At 39.6% G+C, this 22898-nt stretch overlaps 1 protein-coding gene and 1 long non-coding RNA gene across 4 annotated transcripts in view; both read left to right on the forward strand.

The window, feature by feature from the left end:
- Nucleotides 1–18012, forward strand: part of anapc1 (anaphase promoting complex subunit 1) — a 42676-nt gene extending 24664 nt beyond the window's left edge. For 2 of the 3 annotated variants that reach the window (XM_072677486.1, XM_072677488.1), the window contains 21 exons: nucleotides 332–603; nucleotides 2812–3046; nucleotides 3793–3884; nucleotides 4593–4727; nucleotides 4843–4925; nucleotides 5108–5186; nucleotides 5645–5719; nucleotides 8158–8228; nucleotides 8330–8420; nucleotides 8534–8590; nucleotides 8684–8877; nucleotides 12474–12560; nucleotides 12780–12897; nucleotides 13802–13879; nucleotides 14079–14146; nucleotides 14235–14373; nucleotides 14718–14804; nucleotides 15122–15211; nucleotides 16099–16303; nucleotides 16814–16948; nucleotides 17627–18012. In XM_072677486.1, the coding sequence (XP_072533587.1) occupies nucleotides 332–603; nucleotides 2812–3046; nucleotides 3793–3884; nucleotides 4593–4727; nucleotides 4843–4925; nucleotides 5108–5186; nucleotides 5645–5719; nucleotides 8158–8228; nucleotides 8330–8420; nucleotides 8534–8590; nucleotides 8684–8877; nucleotides 12474–12560; nucleotides 12780–12897; nucleotides 13802–13879; nucleotides 14079–14146; nucleotides 14235–14373; nucleotides 14718–14804; nucleotides 15122–15211; nucleotides 16099–16303; nucleotides 16814–16948; nucleotides 17627–17751 (2516 nt within the window). In that variant the 3' untranslated portion in view covers nucleotides 17752–18012. The remainder of the gene's footprint in view (nucleotides 1–331; nucleotides 604–2811; nucleotides 3047–3792; nucleotides 3885–4592; nucleotides 4728–4842; nucleotides 4926–5107; nucleotides 5187–5644; nucleotides 5720–8157; nucleotides 8229–8329; nucleotides 8421–8533; nucleotides 8591–8683; nucleotides 8878–12473; nucleotides 12561–12779; nucleotides 12898–13801; nucleotides 13880–14078; nucleotides 14147–14234; nucleotides 14374–14717; nucleotides 14805–15121; nucleotides 15212–16098; nucleotides 16304–16813; nucleotides 16949–17626) is intronic. The other variant, XM_072677487.1, reaches the window with a different exon arrangement.
- Nucleotides 18013–19895: 1883 nt separating this feature from the next.
- Nucleotides 19896–22898, forward strand: part of LOC140554462 (uncharacterized) — a 34168-nt gene continuing 31165 nt past the window's right edge. Inside the window, exon 1 of the long non-coding RNA XR_011979615.1 lies at nucleotides 19896–20441. This is a non-coding gene — a long non-coding RNA (uncharacterized lncRNA). The remainder of the gene's footprint in view (nucleotides 20442–22898) is intronic.

Raw genomic sequence — 22898 nt, forward strand, 5'->3', positions numbered from 1 at the left:
AGCACTGTGCTATGATGTTCACAGATAATACCCCTCTTCCTGTGCTGTGCGGTTCAACAGTGGCACACAATTAGAGAGCTGTTTTTCAAGATAGGCTGTCTACTCTCATATTACTGGCTAATCAAACTCTGCTGCATATGGAATTTTTTGGAATCCTTGCCTAACGTCAATATGAAGAATGATTTTGTATGATGGTTTTCTCATACAAAATCATGCTCTATACGATAGGACTGTTTGATGTTGTCATTTAATTCTTGTTTTGAGTCTATGCCTGTGTGGAAAAGTAAAGCCAGTGTCTACGTATATTTTATTTCTTCTTTTCCACTCGCAGGCCGGGCTCCTCCAAGAAACACCATGGTGGACCTGAACAGCGGCAACATTGACGTGCCACCCAACATGACAAGCTGGCCCAGCTTCCACAATGGAGTGGCAGCTGGCCTAAAGATCGCCCCAGCCTCTCAGGTGGAATCGGCATGGATTGCATACAACAAGCCCAAGAGTGCTGAGCTTGCCAATGAATATGCTGGCTTCCTCATGGCCCTCGGCCTCAATGGCCACCTCACCAAACTTGCCACACTAAACATCCATGACTACCTCACCAAGGTCAGTGACTAGCTAGTAGCAGCAGCAGGAGTAACTACATGCACCCTTTTGCAGCTTTTACTAACAACTGATCTAGCAACTGCAGGTCATAAAACAGGTGTCACAATTAGGGATTCACAATAACATTTGGAGTCATTTCAGTATTGACTTATTGGATTACTGCTTGAAAAATCTATCTACATTAGATGTTTTAGATTTGACTAATATTTAAAAGAAATATTTGATGATATTTATTAATGGTCTTATGGAAATGCAGAACATTATTTGTGATTCCTAATTGATTATTTATTAGTTCATTCACTTACAGTATTTAAACAAAAGGTACTCAGATGTCCATCTAAACTACTATAGTGCTTTATTTAGAGCATAGGTTTTCCATGTTGGTATTGATATTGCACATATATTTTGTGTAAAATATGGATTCTCATGGCCGTGTCAATCTGTGTTTTGCCGCCACTAGTTTATTCAGGAAAGACCGTCCCATCTAATACCAACTCTGTTCACTGTATGAAGAACCAGTATGTGGGAATATGCATAATCTTTTGCTACTGGGCTCCCCCACTGTTGGAGAGCATTATTCACTTTTACACTACTGCCATAAATACAAATCATGCTTTGACAGCCCCATGGTAAACATGCACTTGTTTATAATCTGAGATACAGAATTAGCATCGGAAGTGAAAGAACCATGCGGACAAGGTAGAGTAAAATTTCAGGATTTAATAAAAAAATATGATCACAAGTTGCACACAGCAGTAGACGTCCCGGGCCTAGAATGACTTAAGCTATTCTACTTATTTCAAGTCCGTGTACGATCAAAATGATTTCAAGCTGTTATTTTAACAAAAAATACATAAGGTTTAGATCAGTGCAAAAACAAAAATAAATAGGGAAATCGGGTTTAGCAGATAACTGCCCCAGAGAGTACAATATGCTGTTTTCCGTGAATAATGTGACTGAAGTGCACACATGCCTGTATAAATTGGTGTGATTCAGTTTGAACAGAGTGACTCACTGCTGCTTAACTATAATGGAGATCTGTATTGGAACGTGTGGAGTGCACTGGTAACAGCAGTTACTTTGAAGCCAAAGCTTAATGGGAATTAGTAGGGATTCAGTGGAAATAGGGCTGGCTCACATAGCCAGGATTATAGTGATTTTGAAATTGTTTTTGGTGAATTTTAGTCAGTGAGATACTACCCCTAAGGCACATTTTAAGCAAGCAATAAGGGGGCTTTATATTAAAGGTATAGTTCAACATAAATACGATACTTCCTCCTCTTGTTTTCATTCATTATAAGCTATATGTTTCATTCATTGTTAGCCTTTGGGTGAATTTTCACTTTGGATTTGAGATTTGAATCTTTGTTTCATCATGTCTCTGTCTTATTATCCATTCCTGTATTAGGGCAACATACACTATTTTTTTCGATCTGTCTGTCTTTTCCGAGTTTTGCTCTCATCCTGTTGTTTTTCTCACATGAAAGGCAAACGTAAAGCAGAGTTTCACTATGACACTGCATAGCGCTATAATGCGCTCTGTGTTCTCTCATTTCCAGTCAGGCCAGGCTCTATCGCTACTTTCGGTGGTCACAGTGCATGTGTATAATCTATAGTTCCATCTATACACTAAGTATTTAAACTGCCCCTTCACCACATTGAGATTGTTGGCCAGGGCTTTCTAGACACTGGTAGTACTCAATTACGAGAAACCGGCAGAAAACATCCTGCTATACTCACACTGATATAAAAAAGAATGAATGAATGAATGAATGAATGAACTACATGCGATTGTTTGGAACATGTGTAGAGGTTTACTTTGTAAATTAGATTGTATTTGCTGAGGTTCTCCATCCTGCTACTGAACTACTTTGAAAAGGCACCCTTTTGCAGTACCATGAGTTGATTCAACTCATTAAAGCTTTACTGTGTTTAGTGCTGACTTGCATCTGCCGAGTTGCAGTATTAATTATACTGGTCAATCACTAATGCGACATGTACAAAAAGTGTTACTTTTGGTGGATCACATGAATACCTTGGTTCATCAAAACACCCCACACCATGTTTTTCAGTGGTGTCTTCTGGCATTTTTACAGACAAAACATATTACATAATGACTGTCATTATTTAAACAACTGCTATAAATGTTTATTGCTGACAGAGTTTGGGTTTCCTGTAGTCAAAACCAGACTTTCGTCTCCTCCTTAGGGTCATGAGATGACGAGTATTGGGCTCTTGCTGGGTGTGTCTGCAGCCAAGTTGGGCACCATGGACATGTCCATCACGCGCTTGCTGAGTATTCACATACCAGCACTGCTACCCCCCACCTCCACTGAACTGGATGTGCCGCACAGTGTGCAGGTGGCAGCTGTTGTGGCTATCGGCCTGGTATACCAGGGCACCGGGCACCGGCACAATGCTGAAGTACTGCTTGCTGAGATCGGTTAGTCAAGTGGATTTTGAGTCAGCCTTTCTGTTCTGATTGATTGATGTGCATTAATGTGATGGTGTGTGTCTGAGTAGTAGTGGTAGGAGGTAGGTCCAATTTGGAAATCCCACTGGTAAGGCAACAGCAGTTTTTGTTTTATGTTTTATTAAGAGTTTCTCTTCTTTATTTGAGTGTAAGAAATTTGACAAATCTGGTATTAGTACCTGACATTAATATTGTGTATCTTGGTTTTAAAAATCATACACCTTAAAATCAAATCTAAAAACAGCTACAATGTTCAGGGCCTAATAGAGCTGGGCGATATGGGAAAAAATGATTTCATTTTTACAATATATGATATTTATTGTAATATTTTGTCATGTAGTTTTAAAACTTATTTCCAAATACTCTCCCATACTGAGTACTGTAATTTTTACTTGAAATATGCTTCACTCCATTATTACATTTAATAAGACTGATTACACATTTTATTATTACACTATAATAATCTAATATAATATAATATCACTATGTGATTAAAACAGTCATATTTGTAATTTGGCTGAGCGTGCTTAGTATGTAGGTGATTTAGGTAACAGCACTACTACATGACAGGCTGGGTTTGATATCCTAGCTGGGCAAGCACACCACACTTAGCCAGACCTTAGCCAAGAGTCTCTTACCCAGAGTCCCTCAATCTAATGTGTTAGAGTGTCTGCTGAATGCTGTTAATGCAAAAATAAATGTGTGTGTTCATGTAGGCCGCCCTCCTGGTCCTGAGATGGAGTACTGCACAGACAGAGAATCTTACTCTCTAGCAGCAGGTCTGGCCCTTGGCATGGTTTGTCTCGGGGTGAGTGTATCAGTGTTTGCAAATTATATAGAGAATGTTATCATCCATGCACACAGTTTCTTTGGAGAGGCACCTGCAACGCTGGCTTATCAGCACATATCAGTAATACTAACGCTCAAGGTCACCTGACGTCCTCCTTCCTGCATACTATCGTTGAAGCTAGTCACACAACAAATCTTTTACTTGAACAAGAATTTTCCCATGGTAAACCCACATGTTAGGATTTAGCTCATCAGCTTTCTGCATTAAATACTGAAAACTATGTCTTGTTGATAATTGTTAATGATTGAGTGTGTGTGTGTGTGTGTGTGTGTAATATACTATGTGTAAAAAATAAATAATTAGACGAGACAAATAAATGTGGCTAGATAAATTAGCTACAGGAATCTTTTTCTTATGAAGAGTTTGAAGAACTTAACACCATGAAGATTGGACACAAAAGCTTTAACAGAGAAAAGTTCTCCTATATGGTAAATGGAGACTTGTGATGAAATTGAACAGGCAGTTTAGAAACAAGGAGGTGATTGTAATGAATTTGCTGGTTAGTGTATGTTCGAATGTTTAAGGACAGCCCTTCTAATCTATGCATTCAGCTATCTGAAGTTGCACCCATTGGTGACACTGATGTGTAAATGCTTACACACCTTGTCTGTGTGTGTGTCCAAACATAGCATTTCTCCTACACTGACTAAGCTTTTGTACATGCAGCATGGCAGTAATCTGATCGGGATGACTGACTTGAATGTGCCTGAGCAGCTCTATCAGTACATGGTGGGGGGACATCGCCGCGCACATGCTGGCATTAACAGAGAGAAGCACAAGTCACCTAGCTACCAGATCAAGGTGCAGTAAACCCAGAATAAGATTAATAAAATTTGATCTGACAGTCAGTTATCATGTTCTGTCACTGTTTTGAATTCAGATAAACTAATGAACTTTAATTCTTTATTAATCTTAGGAGGGTGACACAATCAATGTAGATGTGACCTGTCCTGGTGCCACCTTAGCTCTAGCCATGATCTATCTAAAAACCAACAACAGGTAAGTGTCTCAAGTGTCTATCTATCTCTTTCACAATTTCCTTCAGAGGGATTTCATCAGTCCAAAAGAACTTCCTCTGCTCTGAGCCCTCATTTTGAAGAACATCCCCCACTCCACCTCACACAGTCAATGATTGTCTGACATTCACACCATTCTCACTCTCTTTCTCCATGCTGCTGTAGGTCTATAGCTGATTGGTTGAAAGCCCCAGACACCATGTTTCTTCTGGATTTCATCAAGCCTGAGTTCCTGCTGCTAAGGGTAACGGAGTGAAGGAGAGAAAAAGAGAATGAGTGTGGACGAGATGGGTAGATTAGGTGTTTGAGGCCAAGACCTATGTTAAGTTCACTGTGACCCTTGAGGTCTAAGAGCTCTTTATAGCTTTATGTGATCGGAATTAGTTTCCAGTAGTTTGTGTGTGTGTGTGTATGTGTGTGTATATAATATATATATAATATATGGGTTTGTAATTATTTATTTATTTATTTACTTGTTAATTTATTTTTATTTTATTTTATTACCCTAACTGTCAAATCTATTTGAATTGAAGCATTCCTATTGGGCCAGTCATTCTGACACAATGTAAAAATGTTTTGACACAATGTAAAAACATCTGCTCTAATTGTTATCATTATTGGTCCTATCCCATATATACAGTTATAGACATATATGCACCAGTTTGAGCTGTCTGTGTGTGTGTCGGGCTCTCTCTCGTCCAGACTCTGGCCAGATGCATCATCATGTGGGATGAGATCCTGCCTAATGACGAATGGGTGACCAGCAATGTGCCTCAGGTACACAACCTAATTCTCTGGAACATGCATTCTGTGTGTAAATTAACAACCTTTTCATTGTGCTAACTAGTCTGAAATATTGCGTTTGCATCCCCTGTAACAGCACAACCTTTTTGCACCTTTATCTTCCTATACAGTGTTTAGTGTTTAGTAATGAATGTTTTGCAATTCACACTTAACCTCTGTGAAGGGCTTTTACAACTGACCAGTCATTGTCATATCAAGTTTAGTTTTCTGTAGTTGCATGCTTGTCATGTACATTGCTTCACCAGTACCTTCACTGATAATAGTAGAATAATGCAATAACACCCTTTTAAACAGCAATGAAATTGTGATTATTCAAATATTCAGGCATTGAAATATAAAATTGTTTAAATATCCTACATAAATAAAACATAAATTAAATGAAATCACTTTTTATTAGACATGCCAGCTTGTCATGTTGCACACCTTTTTTTCCATCACTGATTGCATAACTTTTCGGATCAACGAGAAAAAAGATAAGAAAACAATAACACTTTCAAACTCACACTTTGCTCTCCACTGACACACGACTGATGTTACTTAAAATGTGGCCATGCCTAGTGAATTATCATCGTCATAGACCATTTGCTGTGGTCTATCTATTTGATTTATTCCAATTGATTTACTCTTAGTGAGTCTCTGGTTAGTAGTGGTTATGCTATTCTTTCCTTCCCCAAGAGACGGGTTTTATTTATTTATGAGCGACTATGAAAGTCTACAGCAGCAGTAAAACTTGTGTTCCACACGGTTGGGGGTAAACTTTGGCAGTTAATTAGTGGTTCACATATGTGCTGATACGTACCTGTTGCAGACTGCTCTGTGTTATGGAAGCATAATCATTGATGCATTGGTCACTGCTTTCTTTTTTCCTACACGATACATGTCTCTCTCTGCTCACAGACTCGTCCTTGTCTTCGACAGAGAGCAGACAAGAGAACCGAATACCTTAAAATACACAGAAGTAAACATGACGTAATTATCGAGACAAGCCTAGGTTAGGCTGGAAGGCTTTTGCACAGTACTGTATGTTACCTTACTCATCCACCATCTTGAAAGCTGGAATCCAACAATGTAACATTATATCTTACAAATATATATTTTTACAAGTGTTTTGGCTGAACTGTATATATTGAACATATATATATAATATTTATTGTACATTCACTACCATCAGAATATAATGAAGGACTGATAATGTCATTTGTATCCCTTAGTTTTACAGTAATGTCATTTGCCGCAAAGGGCTTATTTGACATGGTCTTAAACCTTGATTAGCACATCACGCCTGAGGCTTATCAGTCATCACCAACATCTGTGACTCTTCAAACCTTGTGCAAACACAAAATGAAAGTACTCTATGCTTACAAGGAAGGGGAAGGCTGTAAGTAGATGGCTATGCCATTTCAGCCTGCAGTTCCCACAGTGAGGAATAGTTTGTGGCTGTTCAGTGGAACTGTGATAAGATAACATTTGGAATCCAAGAAATTTGCTTGCATGTTGGTAAGATGGGCAACTCAACAACCCCATGTGACTCCTAAGAATAAAACTCCTGCATAAAAGTCTAGCTTGGTCACAAGGGTGGTGCACCATTCTCCTGTGCAGGGTTGCATGCACAAACATCTAGCTGAGTTAGGAGGGTGGTGCACCGTTCCCCTTGTGCAGCATTGCATGCACAAAAATAATCTTCATCGAAGGATCATAAGAAAGAAGCCATGCTTTAAACCTCCTCACAAGCTTAATGTTTGAAGCATGCTACAAAATATTTAGAGAAGCCAGATAAGGTAAGAATGGGTGGTAGGAAAAAAATGTGTTCCACAAAAGTCCAGCAAATCCTGGTTGCAGACGGTCTGTTAATATGCTGAAGCTGAAAATACCATTGCCTTTACAACAGAATACAGCAATATGACCGCATAAAGTGACACAAACTGAAGCTTTTGGAATGATACCCACAGTCCCCTTACATAAACATCATAGAAAATTGTGGATAGACCTTAAACAAGCTGTATATGCAAGACAACCCATGAATGAGTCCTTCTAAATTCCAGATTCCAACAGCTGAAGGACTTATAGCTGGTACAAGAAGTGTATGCAACATATGATTTCTGCTAAAGGGGGCGTTACTGACTCTGTATTTATTGACAAAGCTATGTCGTCTTTGCTTATCTATAAAACTGTTTGTGACATAATGTTGAACTTGAAAGCATGTGCAAACATTAAGATTTGATTTACTACTTTTTTTCTCCACTATTGCATGATGTTCTATTGCTTTAAGTGGTCAACATCATGTGTATGAATGTATACAATGTATAAAAGGTAATATGAATGTTATAATAGTGAACATTAAATCATGTTTGTAATACCACCTCAAGCACTTCTGCATAATTTATTTCTTTTAAATAAAATCATGTTTCCAGATAATCCAAGAGAACATCGGACTGCAGGAGGAAACTCTAGTATCAGAAGATCTAAACATGGAAACTTTAGTGTGAGTTAGAAAAAAGTGTGTGTGTGTGTGTGTGTGTGTGTGTGTGTGTGTGTGTGTGTTTCTGAGTTAATCCTGCTCATACCATGTGTTCTTGTTCTCAGGCAAGCTCATGACTACATCATCGCGGGAGCGTGCATGGCTGTGGGCTTTAGATTTGCTGGATCTGCAAATTCGGATGCATTTGATTGCTTGGTGAGAGGAAGCATGTAACTAGGCAATGTAACTCATGTGTTATTGCTCAATTATGACTGTTTACCTCTTTTTTTTTTTTTTTTTGTGACTGACATATTTTCTCTTTTTGGCAGTACAAGTTTGCTCGAAACTTCATGCTGTCTCTAACTACCACTACAACAACCACAGTTGTAAGCATTTAATGGAGTGGAGTTGCACTTATTACATTACTTCATGACCTATTACAGCATAGTCTGACATCCCAATGTTTGTGTGCCTAACAGTCAGGTCAGTATAACCTGCAGACATGTCTGAGCATGGTACTGCTGGCAACCTCCATGGTGATGGCTGGCTCAGGGAACCTGAAGGTGCTGCAGCTGTGTCGCTTCCTGCACAAACGCACGTTTGGTGAAATGAACTATGGCTTCCACATGGCCCACCACATGGCTCTGGGACTGCTCTTCCTGGGAGGAGGCAGGTTAGTGGGCTCCAGAACTGGTTCACACTGTCCATCAAATGATAGAGGAGTGTTTATTATTATTATTATTATTATTATTATTATTTTCAATTATTTTAATATTATTTGTTAATTAACAAGTAAGAGGCCTTAGATAGTGTTGTAGATTAGAATATTAGTGTTAAAATCTCATTCTGGTCCCTTGAGTGCATTATTGCAATTGTAGCTTTTACAAAAGTGGAAGGCACAGTGATACAGCTAAACATTAACCTTAGACAATTTTCCTGAATGTTCTGAGTGGTGTAAGTTTCCATGCGTGAGTGGGAGTTTCTCTAACATTAAAATATCTTTATGTATATCTTCCTAGCTTTTTATCTTGGTATTTGTGTTTTAGTTCAACTGCTGGATGTTTAGGCATAACATAGTCCAGCTGACCAAAATATCTGTGTAGAGGGCGAAGAGCTTGTTTATAGTTGGTATGAGTGCATTTTCATTTCAAAACAGCTTGCACATAGAGCTGTGTTTTTATTTAAAAACAAAATGGGCTGGTTTGGAAAACCGAGTACACTGGTGTTTGAAGTGGGAATAAACACACTCACAAACTTGAATTATTTGAATTTATATGCCTTTGATGAGCACATTAACTAAATGAGTGGAATTGCTGAGCCTTGCATTTCATTTCTTTCATGGAGGTGGATTGAAAAGTACCTCTTCTGCTCTTTTCTGCTGATAGTTCTATTTAACTGTTTGGCATGTAACCCTTTAGCTTGGCTGTCAGACAGCTTCTGAAGGTGATACATGTTAAAGGGGAATTCCACAATTTTTTTTAATGTTTGCATAACAATCTTTAAGCTGTGGTTTAATTTGAAATGTTCTTTTCTGTGAATAATGCAAAAAAGGAATTCCCCTTTAATGTTTTAAGTGTACTACAGGCATAGTTTATGGTCCTGCAGAATTGCAACTCTTGGTCATGACAAGAACAAATGACAAGAACGCAGTCGTTATTTCCTGCTTTGGAAACACTTAACTTATCTCAGTTTTCTTATAGAGTGTGTGTCTGACTGCATCTCTCCTATTCAGTAACATGTGAAACTGAAGTCTCATAAATGAAGAATTTCAGCTCTTCACATTATTTTCTTCTCTACTTTTTAATACACATTTGGCTAACTTGCCTATATCCTATGAAGTGCTATGATCTATTATCTATTTATCTAGTATCTATTTCTTGGTGGGCTGTTTGTTTGTTTTTTCTTATATTTGCATATTTGTCTCAACATTAAATTGTTTCAGATCTCCAAAGATAAAAAACAGACAGCTTGAGTAAACACAAAATAATGCTTTTAAAAGAATGTAATTTATTGAAGAACAAAATGTTCTCAACCCCTGTTTGATTGTTGCCAGCTCTGTTTACTCCAAATATCACTTAAACAGATTATTTCCACCAGTGTTAAGTAAGCCTCAGACAAAGTGTCTATAATTCTGCCATTTAAAAAGAGACCAGGGAAATATGGTATACATTTGAAAGTTGCGAGGAAAAAATCACTGCTAAGATAGATCATAAGGATTTGTCTCACATTTGCCAAAAAACACCTTGTTGACTTAAATCTTTTAGAATTATATTTTGTGGACTGGTGGGTGGAAAATGGAATGGTGCAGGCAATAAGACCATCATACCATCAGTTAAACAGGGTGGTGATAGTCTAATGGTGTGGGGTTGTTTTGCAGCTTCAGGACCGGACTGTGATCTCATGATCAGTTGAAGCACAGTCCCATTTACGTGTTAACTGCATAGAAGGATCAAAACAATTTTTTTGAAATGCAAAGGCAAATTTTCTTTATAGCACTGTAAAAGACTAAATAGGGAGCTTTTGGTTGCAATTGTTGCTACCAAAGATGGCACATACATTTATAAAGTGTAAGAGATAAGATAAGATAATCCTTTATTAGTCCCACAGTGGGGAAATTCTCAGTGTCACAGCAGAAAGGGATAGCAAGAAACTCAGTTACAAAAAAATGTAGATAAATAATTTACACTATATACACAATATAAATAAGAAGTAAAAAAAGCAATAACCATATTATGTACAGATTATTGCAAATGACTCTTAATTGCACGTGGGAGAGGGGGGGTATTGCACATAGTATTTTTACATTGAGGGATCTCTGTTCCCTGAACATGTGTGTGTAGTTTAAGAGTGTGTGTATGTGGTCCGCTGGGAGCAGTGCTGGTTGTGGAGACTGACGGCAGCAGGAAGGAAGGACCTGCAATACCGCTTCTTCACACACTTTGGGTGAAGCAACCTGTCACTAAAGGAGTTGCCCAGTGCTGCCAGAGTGTCATGCATGGGGTGGGAGCTGGTCTCCAGCATGGATTCCAGCTTGGCTGTCATCCTCCTGTCTCCCACCACCTGCACTGGGTCTAAGAAGCACCCCAGGACAGAGCCGGCCCTCTTTATGAGTTTGTTCAGTTTCTTCTTATCTGCCGTCGAGATGCTACTGCCCCAGCAGACCACTCCATAAAAGATGGCAGATGCCACCACTGTGTCGAAGAAGTGTAGGGGTCAACTTGCCTTTTAACATGTGTTGGAGAGGTTTTACAAATGTAGTTTTCTTAAATACATGATATGGTCATTCTAACTGTTTTTGTTTCTTTATGTCCTCATCATTGTTGCAGCAGTATACCACCATATTAAAATGCACGGTTATCATACTTTGGGCATTTGCTTATTACCAGTAGTAAAGGAAAAAAGCAACCTACTGAGAATCTTACCCGTGCATGCGTTAGATAATCTTACCAAGCACACAGCATTGTTTTTTTGTTTTTTTAAAATGTAAATCCTTCTAGATATGAACGACCATCAAATGCCATGAATGTAAATGTATTGATTGTGTAATGTGTGTATGTGAAAATGTCTTGTTGTACTATGTACTAAAATGTAAAACCCACTAGTTAATATTACTTTAAAACTTTTTTATTTAAAATTTTACTATAAAAACTCTTCTCACACTGTCTTTCTCTATATGAAACAAATGCTTTCAAAACTGCTGGACACAACTGAAAGGAGACAACTTCCTCTGGTCTGGTTTGCTTTTCCAGTGCCAGGGTGTAGTATTTTCAGAAAATTTAATCTAAATTTGAGGAAGTGAATTTAACAGTGCAGCAAAATCATTACACTCTAAATTTTTATATGAATTTAAAATCCATATCACATTGTTCTGCTGTGTCTTGTGCTAGCATTTTAAAATGAGAGGGAGAACACCACCCCTGACAGGCTCAAATGCACCACAAGTGCCTCTCTTCCCAACTCAAGCACTCTCCTCAGCACCGCTATTATTTTTAAGTGAAGCTTTACAAAGAGCCCAAATGACGCTATTAAACAATGGATGATCATTTTCCCTCGCTTGGACAGTTCTGTCTCGGAATATGTCAGCTTTTGACAAATATCACTGCTACATGTTTCTATATTTAGTATCTATTGCTTGTTTGCTCATTTTCTATTGACATTTTTTGTTGTGGTGTTGCGGGGACAGTGTGTGATGCAAAGGAGTTTTGGTAAAAGTAGCTTGGTACATTGATACCAGGAACAGTAATGTACCATGTGACTTTGTTTACACAGGTACACCCTCAGCACCTCCAACTCAGCCATTGCTGCCCTCCTCTGTGCCCTCTATCCTCATTTTCCTGCTCATAGCACTGACAACAGGTAACAATTCAGATCACCACAATTACATAACTCTTCCACTGTACTAAGTACACTATTTTGTAGGGTTGCGTGTGTTTTATAAATAATGGACACTGTGTAATTGTATATAATTGTGCTTTTGCAGAGGTAAATAGATAAAATAGAGACTGCAGCCCCTGATTGTGTTTGAGGTTGTGTAGAATGATTGTAGATCTGTTTTTGTGTGCCCATTGTCCACAGGTATCACCTCCAAGCCTTGCGTCACCTTTGTGTTCTCGCGGCTGAGCCTCGGCTGCTGGTTCCTGTGGATGTAGACACTCTAAAGCCCTGCTACGCAATGCTGGATGTCACCTACAAGGTACACCTCTCTGAAATGCCAGATACAGTGGCATGCAAAATTATGGCTAAGGATAACATTTCTTTAACATTAAGGGCAAAATTACATTTACATATTTTACAGTTTCAATATAACAAAAAAGTACAAATGCCCAAAGGAAAAGTTGATCCTGCATGGTCAGTGCATATATGTATCAGTAAATGCTTAGTTCAGTTCTTGTTTGGAAGATTTTGACCCATTCTTTTTTTAACAAAAGGCTTCTATTTCTGAGATATACTTGGGCCATCTTGCTTTAGGGAACAGCAAATTCTGATTATAATAAAAACTAGAGATCAATGGAGATTTTCTTCCAAGTAATTCTGGACCTTTTTCGTTGATCTATTCATTGAGATGTTTATACAATGTAGCTGAAGTTTACAAATTCCAAAAGTAAAAAAAAGGGAGAGGCATGAATTTGTTCCCCCATAGCAATATAATCAGTTAAGATTAAGACGTAATGATGGGAGGGTGCGTAGATGGTGGGGTTTTTTTTGTTTTTTTTTTTCCCCTGGGTGGACCAACTGTGGTAAACTCCTAACATCCCTGATAGTGACTGAGCAAGTAAATGAGTCATTCTGGTTGTATGTAGCCCTGCTTGCGGCTTTCTTTCTATGTGCTATGTGCTTATGTGGCTTGGGCTGTGTGAGAGTTACACATCTGAGTAAGACCTGGCTGTCCAAGGATTGTAGGGTCTGACTCCTTCTGGCCTAGCCATATTAGGCTGCTTCCAAAAGAGCGGTGAAATCATTTTAAATTCTATTACACAGACACCCCCTCACCATTCTGTCACATTACACACATGTAATATATTGTAGATGTGGCGTCAGTGCATTACGTATTAAGTGTTTGTGGGTATTCCATGAAATCCGTGCATTTATTTTAATAGGAGACACCGTGGTATGAACAGACAACTGTGGAATTGATGGCTCCCACCATGCTTCCCGAGCTTCATCTTCTGAAACAGGTAATGGCCTAAACAGCAGAATATGCAAATGATTGAACGTTAAAAAAAAAAAAAAAAATGAAAGAGCACTGCTGTAGATGGCACGTTAATTATGCCATGAGATATAAAGGTGGTAAAGAGTTCACAATGTATCAGCATAGTGAGACCTTGTAAAATCAAAACTACTTTTGAAACTAATTTAAACCCATTGTCCCGCTAGATTAAGGTGAAAGGTCCAAGATACTGGGAGCTGAACATTGATCTTAGTAAAGGAACTCAGCATCTACAGTAAGTCTGAACAACACACCCTATTATAAGACCTTGCGAATTTTATGATGCATGACAGGACATAAGCCCTGTATTATTTTGCCCTTAGGTCCATTCTCTCAAGAGATGGAGTTCTTTATGTAAAACTGCGTGCAGGACAGCTGCCCTACAAGGATGATCCCCGTGGCTGGAAAAGTCTGCTGGCCCCTACAGTCAACAACAGAAACCCAGAAGTGCGCACGTTCAAGGTCTGTTGGGGTGCCGGATAAATATCACAGCCCACAGACAGGTTTTGCCAAGACTTGTCAATATGTATTGTAGCTTAATTTGCAAATATTAGATTTTTTTGCGGTGTTCCTCCAGCTAGAGGGCTATTCTGTGAATCATTTAACTAGCATAAGTAAATCTGGAGTGAGAGAATTAGCTATTTAGAGGTTTGCTTTGTGCTTTAGAAGGTACACAAGGCTTTACTTAAACGGGTAGTTTCTTCAAAATTTTTTTTACTTATAATCAGTTAAGTCTTTCTCCCATTTCTGTTTACCTCTCTTTATCTGTATATGTATTGAGCCCTCTTTTATTCTTTATTTTGCAGCCTGAAGCTATCTCGACCTTTACCTCAGATGCTGCCTTGGTTTCTTTTGCTGAGTACTTCTGCAAAGTCTCTGAGAACATGAAACATGTGAGTTGCATTTAAACTTTTTAATTGGGATGTGAAAGGTAAAGGGTTAGATATGCCGGAGTACAGCAAAGTGCAAATGATTGTTCTAGCAAATGGTAGCTGAACAATTGTCCATAAATACGCAGTTGGATTTTCATTTTCAGTTAACTGATTCAAGTAAATAGATGACTTAAATACAGTAAATACAGTTTTGGTTTGTTTAGTTTTTTTGCTCCACCCATCCTTATACACCCACAACGTTTTTGAGGTCAGGAAGTTGTTATTATGGTGGCTTTCCTTTATTGTTCTTGTGTGTTTCTCTCCCTTTGTTCCCACAGGAGACTGTGGCCTTATTCTCAGCCATTCTATATGAATGTGTTACCCAGGAGAACCCAGAAATGCTGCCCACCCATATCGCTATTGATCAGGTAAGTTTTGCTAGGATTAATTTACAAATGGACCGTGCCATTTCATTGCACTCTTTATTCACATAATTACAACATTACAAAATTAACTCAAAATACAGTAACTGTCTCTGTCTCGGGACTGCAATATTTCTAGAGAGCAGAACAATGCAGAGTCACACATTTAGACAGTGTAATCGATGATTGTATGGTAACAAAGGTCTGCAACAACTTCACTGTTTGAATGACACCCTTATATAACACCAGTGCAGAGGTCATTTAGACAGGCTCAGTAAATTGTTAGCATTTCCTTAGGATTACATTTTTAATTTTAATTACAGTAAATCAAGTAAATGTTGTTTTTTTTTTAACTAAATAATTAAGGTATGGATAAGGAGCTTATTATAATATTTATTTATGAGGTGGTTTGTCCACTCAGAATTGAATAGCAGGGTTAATCTAGGGCTGTTTCTAGTTCAATTTTAACCTTAGTGGGTTGATCTACAGCTTTGTTCAAACCATACATTTGACTAGGTATTTTGTTATGCAATCTTGAGGATCAAAACAATAAATTGCATACACTTGGTCACTTTTGCATTTGTACAAGGCTAGCCATGCTCATAGGTCTATTTCCCTTTTACTGGAGTAACAACCCTCCCCCATTTGGTAGCGCTTGTATTTACCTGATTAGTGTAATAATTTATGTTGGGAACAGCAGGTCCTGCAGTATTATGGATGCGAATTAGTTCTTTAGCCGTTCCTAGTTAATTTTGACTATGTGACAAAGAAATACTGTTATACCATTTAATATTTGGTTTTAACCTAGAAGTGGGGGTTGGTATTACCATGTGAGGCTGGGGAGAGCTGGCAACTCAGTGCATGTGTGTACTTGTGGGTCTGTGATCTTTCAGGCAGTGAAGGGTCTGGAGCAGAGCGAGTTGAGCGAGACGTTCTGCCTGTGGCAGATGAAGCTGGTCCTGGAACTGTGTGAGAGCGGTGTGCTACAGCAAAGACTTAGGGACACGCACAGACAGGGCCGTGGCCTGCTGCTCAGTTCTGAGTTCCTGCCGGTCATGAAGAGCTTGGCTGACCAGGCGCTCGACCGCTGGCTCTGTGGTGAGAAAGCCCTGTGGTTAACACAGATGTGGCCATGACTTCAACAAATGGTTTCAAAGCAATATTTCAGTATTTTTTAGGACGTATTTCAACCTTTGGCTTTCTGTTAGATGAAAAGTTAATCTATTTGATATATTCCCCACAGAATGCACACTGAATATCAAATTATTAATTATACAGCAAACACCCTTGGTTAAATCTTTATAGTAATTAAAAATACCAAGTAAAAAATGATTACCTTAAAGTCCCCAATAAAATCCTCTTTGTGGCAGCTTGTAGAAGCATATACTAAATGTGTTTTGTTAAAACACCATGCAGGACTTTTTTTTTTTCCCCCCTCAGTGTAGGTTAGCACTTCTTTGCATGTGTAAAGAGCTTCAGCAATCAAGTCTGTTACTCTGAAACAACAAGCATTTTTGAATTACTGACTGTAAGGCTTCCATGAATCAGCGGGATTCTGATAGCATTTTGCTTTTCTTGTTTCTCCAACCTTTGATCCTTCGTACACAGACAACACCCGTGCGCTGCAGGCATATGTAAGAGGCCAGCCTACAAACGAGGATGCCGACACCAGCATGCTGGCCTGCTTCCTGGTCTACCACTCTGTTCCTAGCTTCAAAAAGATGGCAAATACAGAGCTTGAGGGTAAATAGACTGATTGTGATCAAATAATTTATAAGCTGTAAGACGTTATTGAGTGACCAGCTGGCGGTTTCCCTGGGACCTGGTCTCTTTCCAGAGATGGATGAGACTGATGTCTCAAAAGAAAAGGCCTAGACAGCTGATCTCTCATGAATTGTTTTTAGTGATAAATCTACCATTGTGTACAAATATTTTTGTCCATCAGTATATACAACAGCAAGGAATTGTAGACTAACTGTACGTCTAAATGTGGCCTAAATGTATATCTATTTTTAAATTTGGGAACTAGTGCAGTCTAGCCCTTCACAGAAACACTACTGGCTTTTATGTTTGGTTTGTGTACCCAACCTACCAGTGACGCTGAAGTGTTTAAAGACGCCAAAGATACACTGGTGCTATTATTATGTGCTGAGAATGATCCACAATCCAAATGCTATACGATCATGCCTTGCCTTATGGCTCTCCCTTTCATTTAATGGATGGGGCAGAGTAGGGCTGATGAACTGTGCAGCAACAGACAAGCTTGGTCAGTCTTGTCCTTACAAAGTGCACCATACGTAAGAGTACCATGTTAATGGGCCAGTGTATATAGGCGCTATACAGAGATGCACCTAATAAACAGGAAACTCAAAAGTAGGCCTGGCTATTGTATGGTGATGTGGTTGCTCTTTCTTTCTTCAGGGAGCTCGTCCTTCCCTGAGCTGCTGCTAAAGTTCAGTAAGTTGGGTGTTCCTGTGCGTGCTCTGCTGCGTCTAAGTCCTCTGTTTCTACATCCTGGTGGCTCAGGATCTGGACTCCCCCTTTGACAGTGTGGCATCTGGGACAAATAGTTTTTCTCTTCGAAAACATTGATTCAGGAAAAGTGTGCTCTAGCCTCCAGATCAAATCCCGACTGGGATGTTCCAGAGATGTGCAAGGTGTTTGCTTGTGCTACAAAGGCCCAAGCAAGCCGGTAGTTCCTGAAGTAGTTCCTGGAGGACATAGCCAACCACCCCTGCATTTCAGCCATGTAAATAACTATCTATGTTTGTACCTGTAATAGTGTCAATAAATATGATTTGAGGGAATTCTTCTTTTAAAAACATCATCTGGCTTTCTGTGTTAACAAAGAACCTTCATATGTAAAAGGGAGTCTGTGATGGTTTCCCTGTGCTTTTTCTTTTTCCAGTATTTACTCGTTGCTCAGCAAAACAAGCTTCACATGAGCATTCCTGCACAAATGAAAAACATTCCACAGGCTGGAAACATCACCACACACCCGCTTGCATTCCATCCTATTTGAATAGCTACATTTCTGTTTAAAATAGCACTTGCCACACTGTGCTTTGAATATAGCATTCTGGTCTTCATGCGGCAGAAGTGAAAGTTCTATTTAACCCGGGAGCTGTTTTAGAGAGACAAAGACAGCCTGTTGCACTTCAGTTTGAGTTGGATCACTGTGGTGTTTGCATAAATGAAAGGATAAACTCTTGGGGCAGAACTGTGTTCATTTTTTGTGTCAAATTACAGGACTCTTTGAACTGTCATATGAGCTACACCACACCACTGCTGAAGGCACATAAACTGTGTATGTGACCTGTCCCTGCTGTTCTTTCTGTGTGTTTGAGCAGATCAACACAGTTAGACGTCTGAATGAGCACCACACCACTTGCATTCTGTAAGCCTGTGCTAGTTCTCATTAACCTAAACCTAATATTTCAGAGGGGGAACCGTACTAGTCTGTGCTAGTCATCTTCTGGAACTTGGCGCAGAGAGTGTTTCTGTGTAATTGTGAAGGATGTGGAATGTGTGAGCATAATTACTGTCTGGTTTCCTCCGGCAAACTAACAGACACTTATTTTCCCAGCAGTTCATGTTATGCTGTGACGACAATGTAACTAATGTGTGCTGTGGAAGAAAGCCTTTTTTAGTTTTTAATTTTTAGTCACTATACACTACACTGCTACAGTGTGAGCTCACATTTAAAAGAACAGATCTAGAACCTTGCATATATTTTATAAAAACATAACGAGTCTTGTTTCATCTGAACATTTTTCAGAGCTTTACACTCATTGTCAAAATATCACCTTGAACAAAAAATCAAATTTAAAGGGGAATTCCAAAAAAAACCCCAACTACAAATAAACTTTACATGTACATGTTTACTATTTAGAGTGCTTTGATGTGAAATGCACTGAATTGCTCACAGCTGAGGTGATGGGAGCCAGATGTCTAAAAGCTACATGATTCATTTAAAGAAGTCATTATAGGGAAAAGGTTATGAATGTGTTGACATCAAAGCACTTTAATAACCATTTGCATCTCAACATGTGTAGCATGCAGTAATTTTAGAAAATTGGTGGGCCTGTTCCCTAGGACTGTGAGAAAACTGTTGCTTTGCAGTACTTTAGAGATCCATTTTCCTGGACAGAATGGGTGGTGGCCGTTGCTCTACATACTGCAATTGCTGGCAATCCAATAAGGGAGTCGATGATGTGGAATGTGTGGAATGCGAACAAAGATGTTTTGCAACTTCTGTAGCAAGCAGTCAATAACTTTGTACTTTCTCTCGCACATAATCTCTTACTTTTGGTTAGCCCTGGGCAGTTCACTCCACGCAAGACAGCATCGACAGTGTGGGGAGGGGAAAGTAGGATGTCAGGTGAATGGGCAAACAGCTGCTCCATACCTCAATGACCGCTGTGATGTGGAATGAGTAGCAGCTGCCTTTTCACAGTTCTCTTTTCTGCCTTTGAGCGTGTATGGACAAGCTCTGAATGAAAGCGCTCATACACACCCTTACACCTTTCTCACAGTTCATAATTCCAGGCGGCTTGAGAACGACAAAAATGTCAAAAACTGCATTCAGCCCCTTTTGCCCCCTCCCTGTCCCCAAAACCAGCACCTCCCAGAACTTCCTCTAGACTCTAAACACACACTTGTGTGCACCACCAGTGCAAAAAGACTTAATACCTATGTACTGTAATACATACTGTACGCCCTATATGTGTATATATATACATGTAACTGGGCCTTTTCAATCCCGAACTACACCTAAAGGCCTGGGCCGACTCCTAGACGAGTAATGCCTTCCATCACTTCAGCCTCCCTCACTGGACTTTTATCGCTTTATAGAGACGCCGCCACACTAAAGCACCAGCGCCGGTGTGACGATTGTCGAGGCGTTCACCGCTCACGAGGCAAACTTCATTCACAAGCCTTTATGCACTTTTTGAACCACTGCGGCAACCAGTCGCTCGGCAGCAGTGGGTGTGACCAACAGCGTCGGAGAAAGTCAATGTGAGCGACTACATGAATGACTCAAGTTCACCGACCAGCGTAAAAAAAGAAACAAATTCAAACGAGGAGAAGAGGAAGGAGATCAGATTATTCGCTGCCTCACGTCGCAGGAACCGTTTGTGCAAACTGTGCAAAACTCCGTCTCAGGTAGTCCCGAGTTGGCGCAGAAGTTTTTTTAACCTCTCACCACCACAGACGGCTCATACTCAATAAATCGGTAAGTTACCACGTCCTCTAAACGCTGTTCTCACACACTCTCCCGCCTGCAGTATTTAAAACGTCTAAAGCGCAAATATCTGCTACAGACATTTCGCATGGCTTGTGGTCTACATACATTCGTTCAGAAATAGTTTTTTTCGACGTCGAACAGTCCTGATAAATGAGGACAGCAGGTATGCACATCATAAAAGTGAGCAAATTGCTCTTTAGACTAAGCTATACTCGCACCATGCATTTAAGCAAATTTAGACTTACTTACTTTAAACTTACTTACTGCACTTAAAGTTTTGCCGAGTCAGAATGTAGCAGATAATATGCATATTTTAACAGTCATTTAGTAAAAAAAAAAGTATCATAATTAACGGAATTGCCGAGTCGGGTCACTTTAATCTCATTGGGCGGTTAGGCTGCGATAAGAGGAAGTGTGCGGTTCAGGCAAACTTCCTGTTCCTTCTTTCTATTTCAAAAGAAGACACGGATAAACTGGAGTTCGCCTTTACATCCACAATAACGCTGCACACGTTCTAGATATTAGTTACTGCAGTTTGGCCGTTTTTTCCTCTCTCATTTTGATGTGTCATCTGGCCTTACCCTCTCTCTGCGTGTGTATGCGTGTGTAAGCTGTGGGCTTGCTCTCCGTGGTTACCGCGTTCTGTCACGTAGTCGCTACTTTCATTTGCCGACGTCACCGAACCCCGCCGGGGGCGTGGTCGCTAAGGGGCGGGGTCATACGTCCGCGTGCGACTCTGTATCCGGGTAGAAAAAGGAACGGCGGGCAGGCGCGCGCGCGCGCGCGCGCGCTTACGCGCAGCACGTTTCCATGACATCGAGAAGTAAATGCCTGGGGGAGTTTCGGTTTGTTTCATTTCACTGGTTTAGTTTTACGAGTTTAGACTTATTTAAATCAATCTTTTGATATGATGTTTATTTTAGTTTAGTTTTGAGGATAGCTATGATGTAGTTCGAAGGATTAGGTGTTGTTTAATGTCAGGTTTAGTTCTAGATTTAATGTAGCTAGTTTATCCAGAAATCACAAATAATTTCAGTTGCTCAAGACGATGGCAAAAGACTCATGGACATAACTACTGCAAAGAGCCAAACTCAAAACCGCCCTTGACCTTCTGTGTCCTCACTACACGTCCGACACGTTGTCTGCATCTCCTCCAACCTGCTTTCCTTTTTCGCTATTCTTTTCACATAGAAGATGCTTTATGGGACTTCCTCTAGTCTCCATTCATGTGGTTTTAGTTGAGCGGTGTGCACATTACATTCATGAATCTGAAACAGTGGGTGATTTCCAGAACCACCACACAACGTATCAAGTGGGACATCAGTATAATACTCCCATATTCTTATAGTATGAAAGAAGTTGTTTCAGGCGGCGTAACGCTGTTAATGGCAAGTCACATTACACAGCGTTAGGCCATTGCAGATCAGGTGCTAGAGCCTTTGTATACAGTTGCCTTCTTTGCAAATGCGTTTGCGTCTGGGAATGTGATGATGTCCTTATAGGCTCAGGATGGCTACACATACCTCAAGTGCTCATTACCATGCTGCTCTTTGTGTCTTCTTAAAGTCTCCAGACATAAAGTTTCCAGTAAACTCTGCCAGTGGTGGTCTGCAAGAAGCAGAAAGGTTTGGCAGTTACGTTCATGAAAAACGTTTCTATTGTTCTCTTTCAGGCGGTTTTGAAATGACTAAATATAACCAACTGCATATTTAGATGTCAGCCTATTCATTGTGGTGGGTGGCGAGACAGATGAAATTTCAATAAATGTTTTTGAAACACTTTCTCACTGTTACGTTTGTAGGAAATCATTTTAAAATGAGAACTTGAGTTAGACTTTTTGTGATTGATATTTTTCTTACACGTTTTTTTTTTTTTAATAAATTAGTTCTTTACACGAGTTCATTTTTTAACTGCATGGCGTGTTGTACTGTGATGTTACCGCGATTCAGTGATGGTGGATTTGTGTTTTGCTGCCATCTAGTGGAATGTTTGGAAACGACCGATGCGAGAGCATGCACCAGAACTTGGGATTCTTTAAAAGGGTCTCTATAAAATTATTTATAACAACATTATTTCATTGTATACAGCGATTGATATCGCAATACGTCAGATCACACAATGAAAATGGTGTCCATACAATCCATACAAGTTGTGTGCTGAGCACAAACTATATTCAAAAGAAAGTGGATCGCTAAAGGATGAAGGGGACTACTTGTTCTTGTCACACAACACAATCATTCATTTGCTGCGTGCAAGCACCGTTGAAGGAAATTACTTCACCTATCTGTGTGCCTTGATTTTGCCTGATCTGTAGCCAGTTGTCTCACTTGTGCTCGCACAGCTGAGGGGCGCTGCCAGGGATTTGGGACCCCTTGAAAAGATAATGCATGGCCTCGTAACTAGTAAGTCAATTCTGCCAAAATACTCAATTATTATTATACTAAT

This window comes from Salminus brasiliensis, chromosome 4 (genome assembly GCF_030463535.1).
Source record: "Salminus brasiliensis chromosome 4, fSalBra1.hap2, whole genome shotgun sequence".
Taxonomy (NCBI): domain Eukaryota; kingdom Metazoa; phylum Chordata; class Actinopteri; order Characiformes; family Bryconidae; genus Salminus; species Salminus brasiliensis.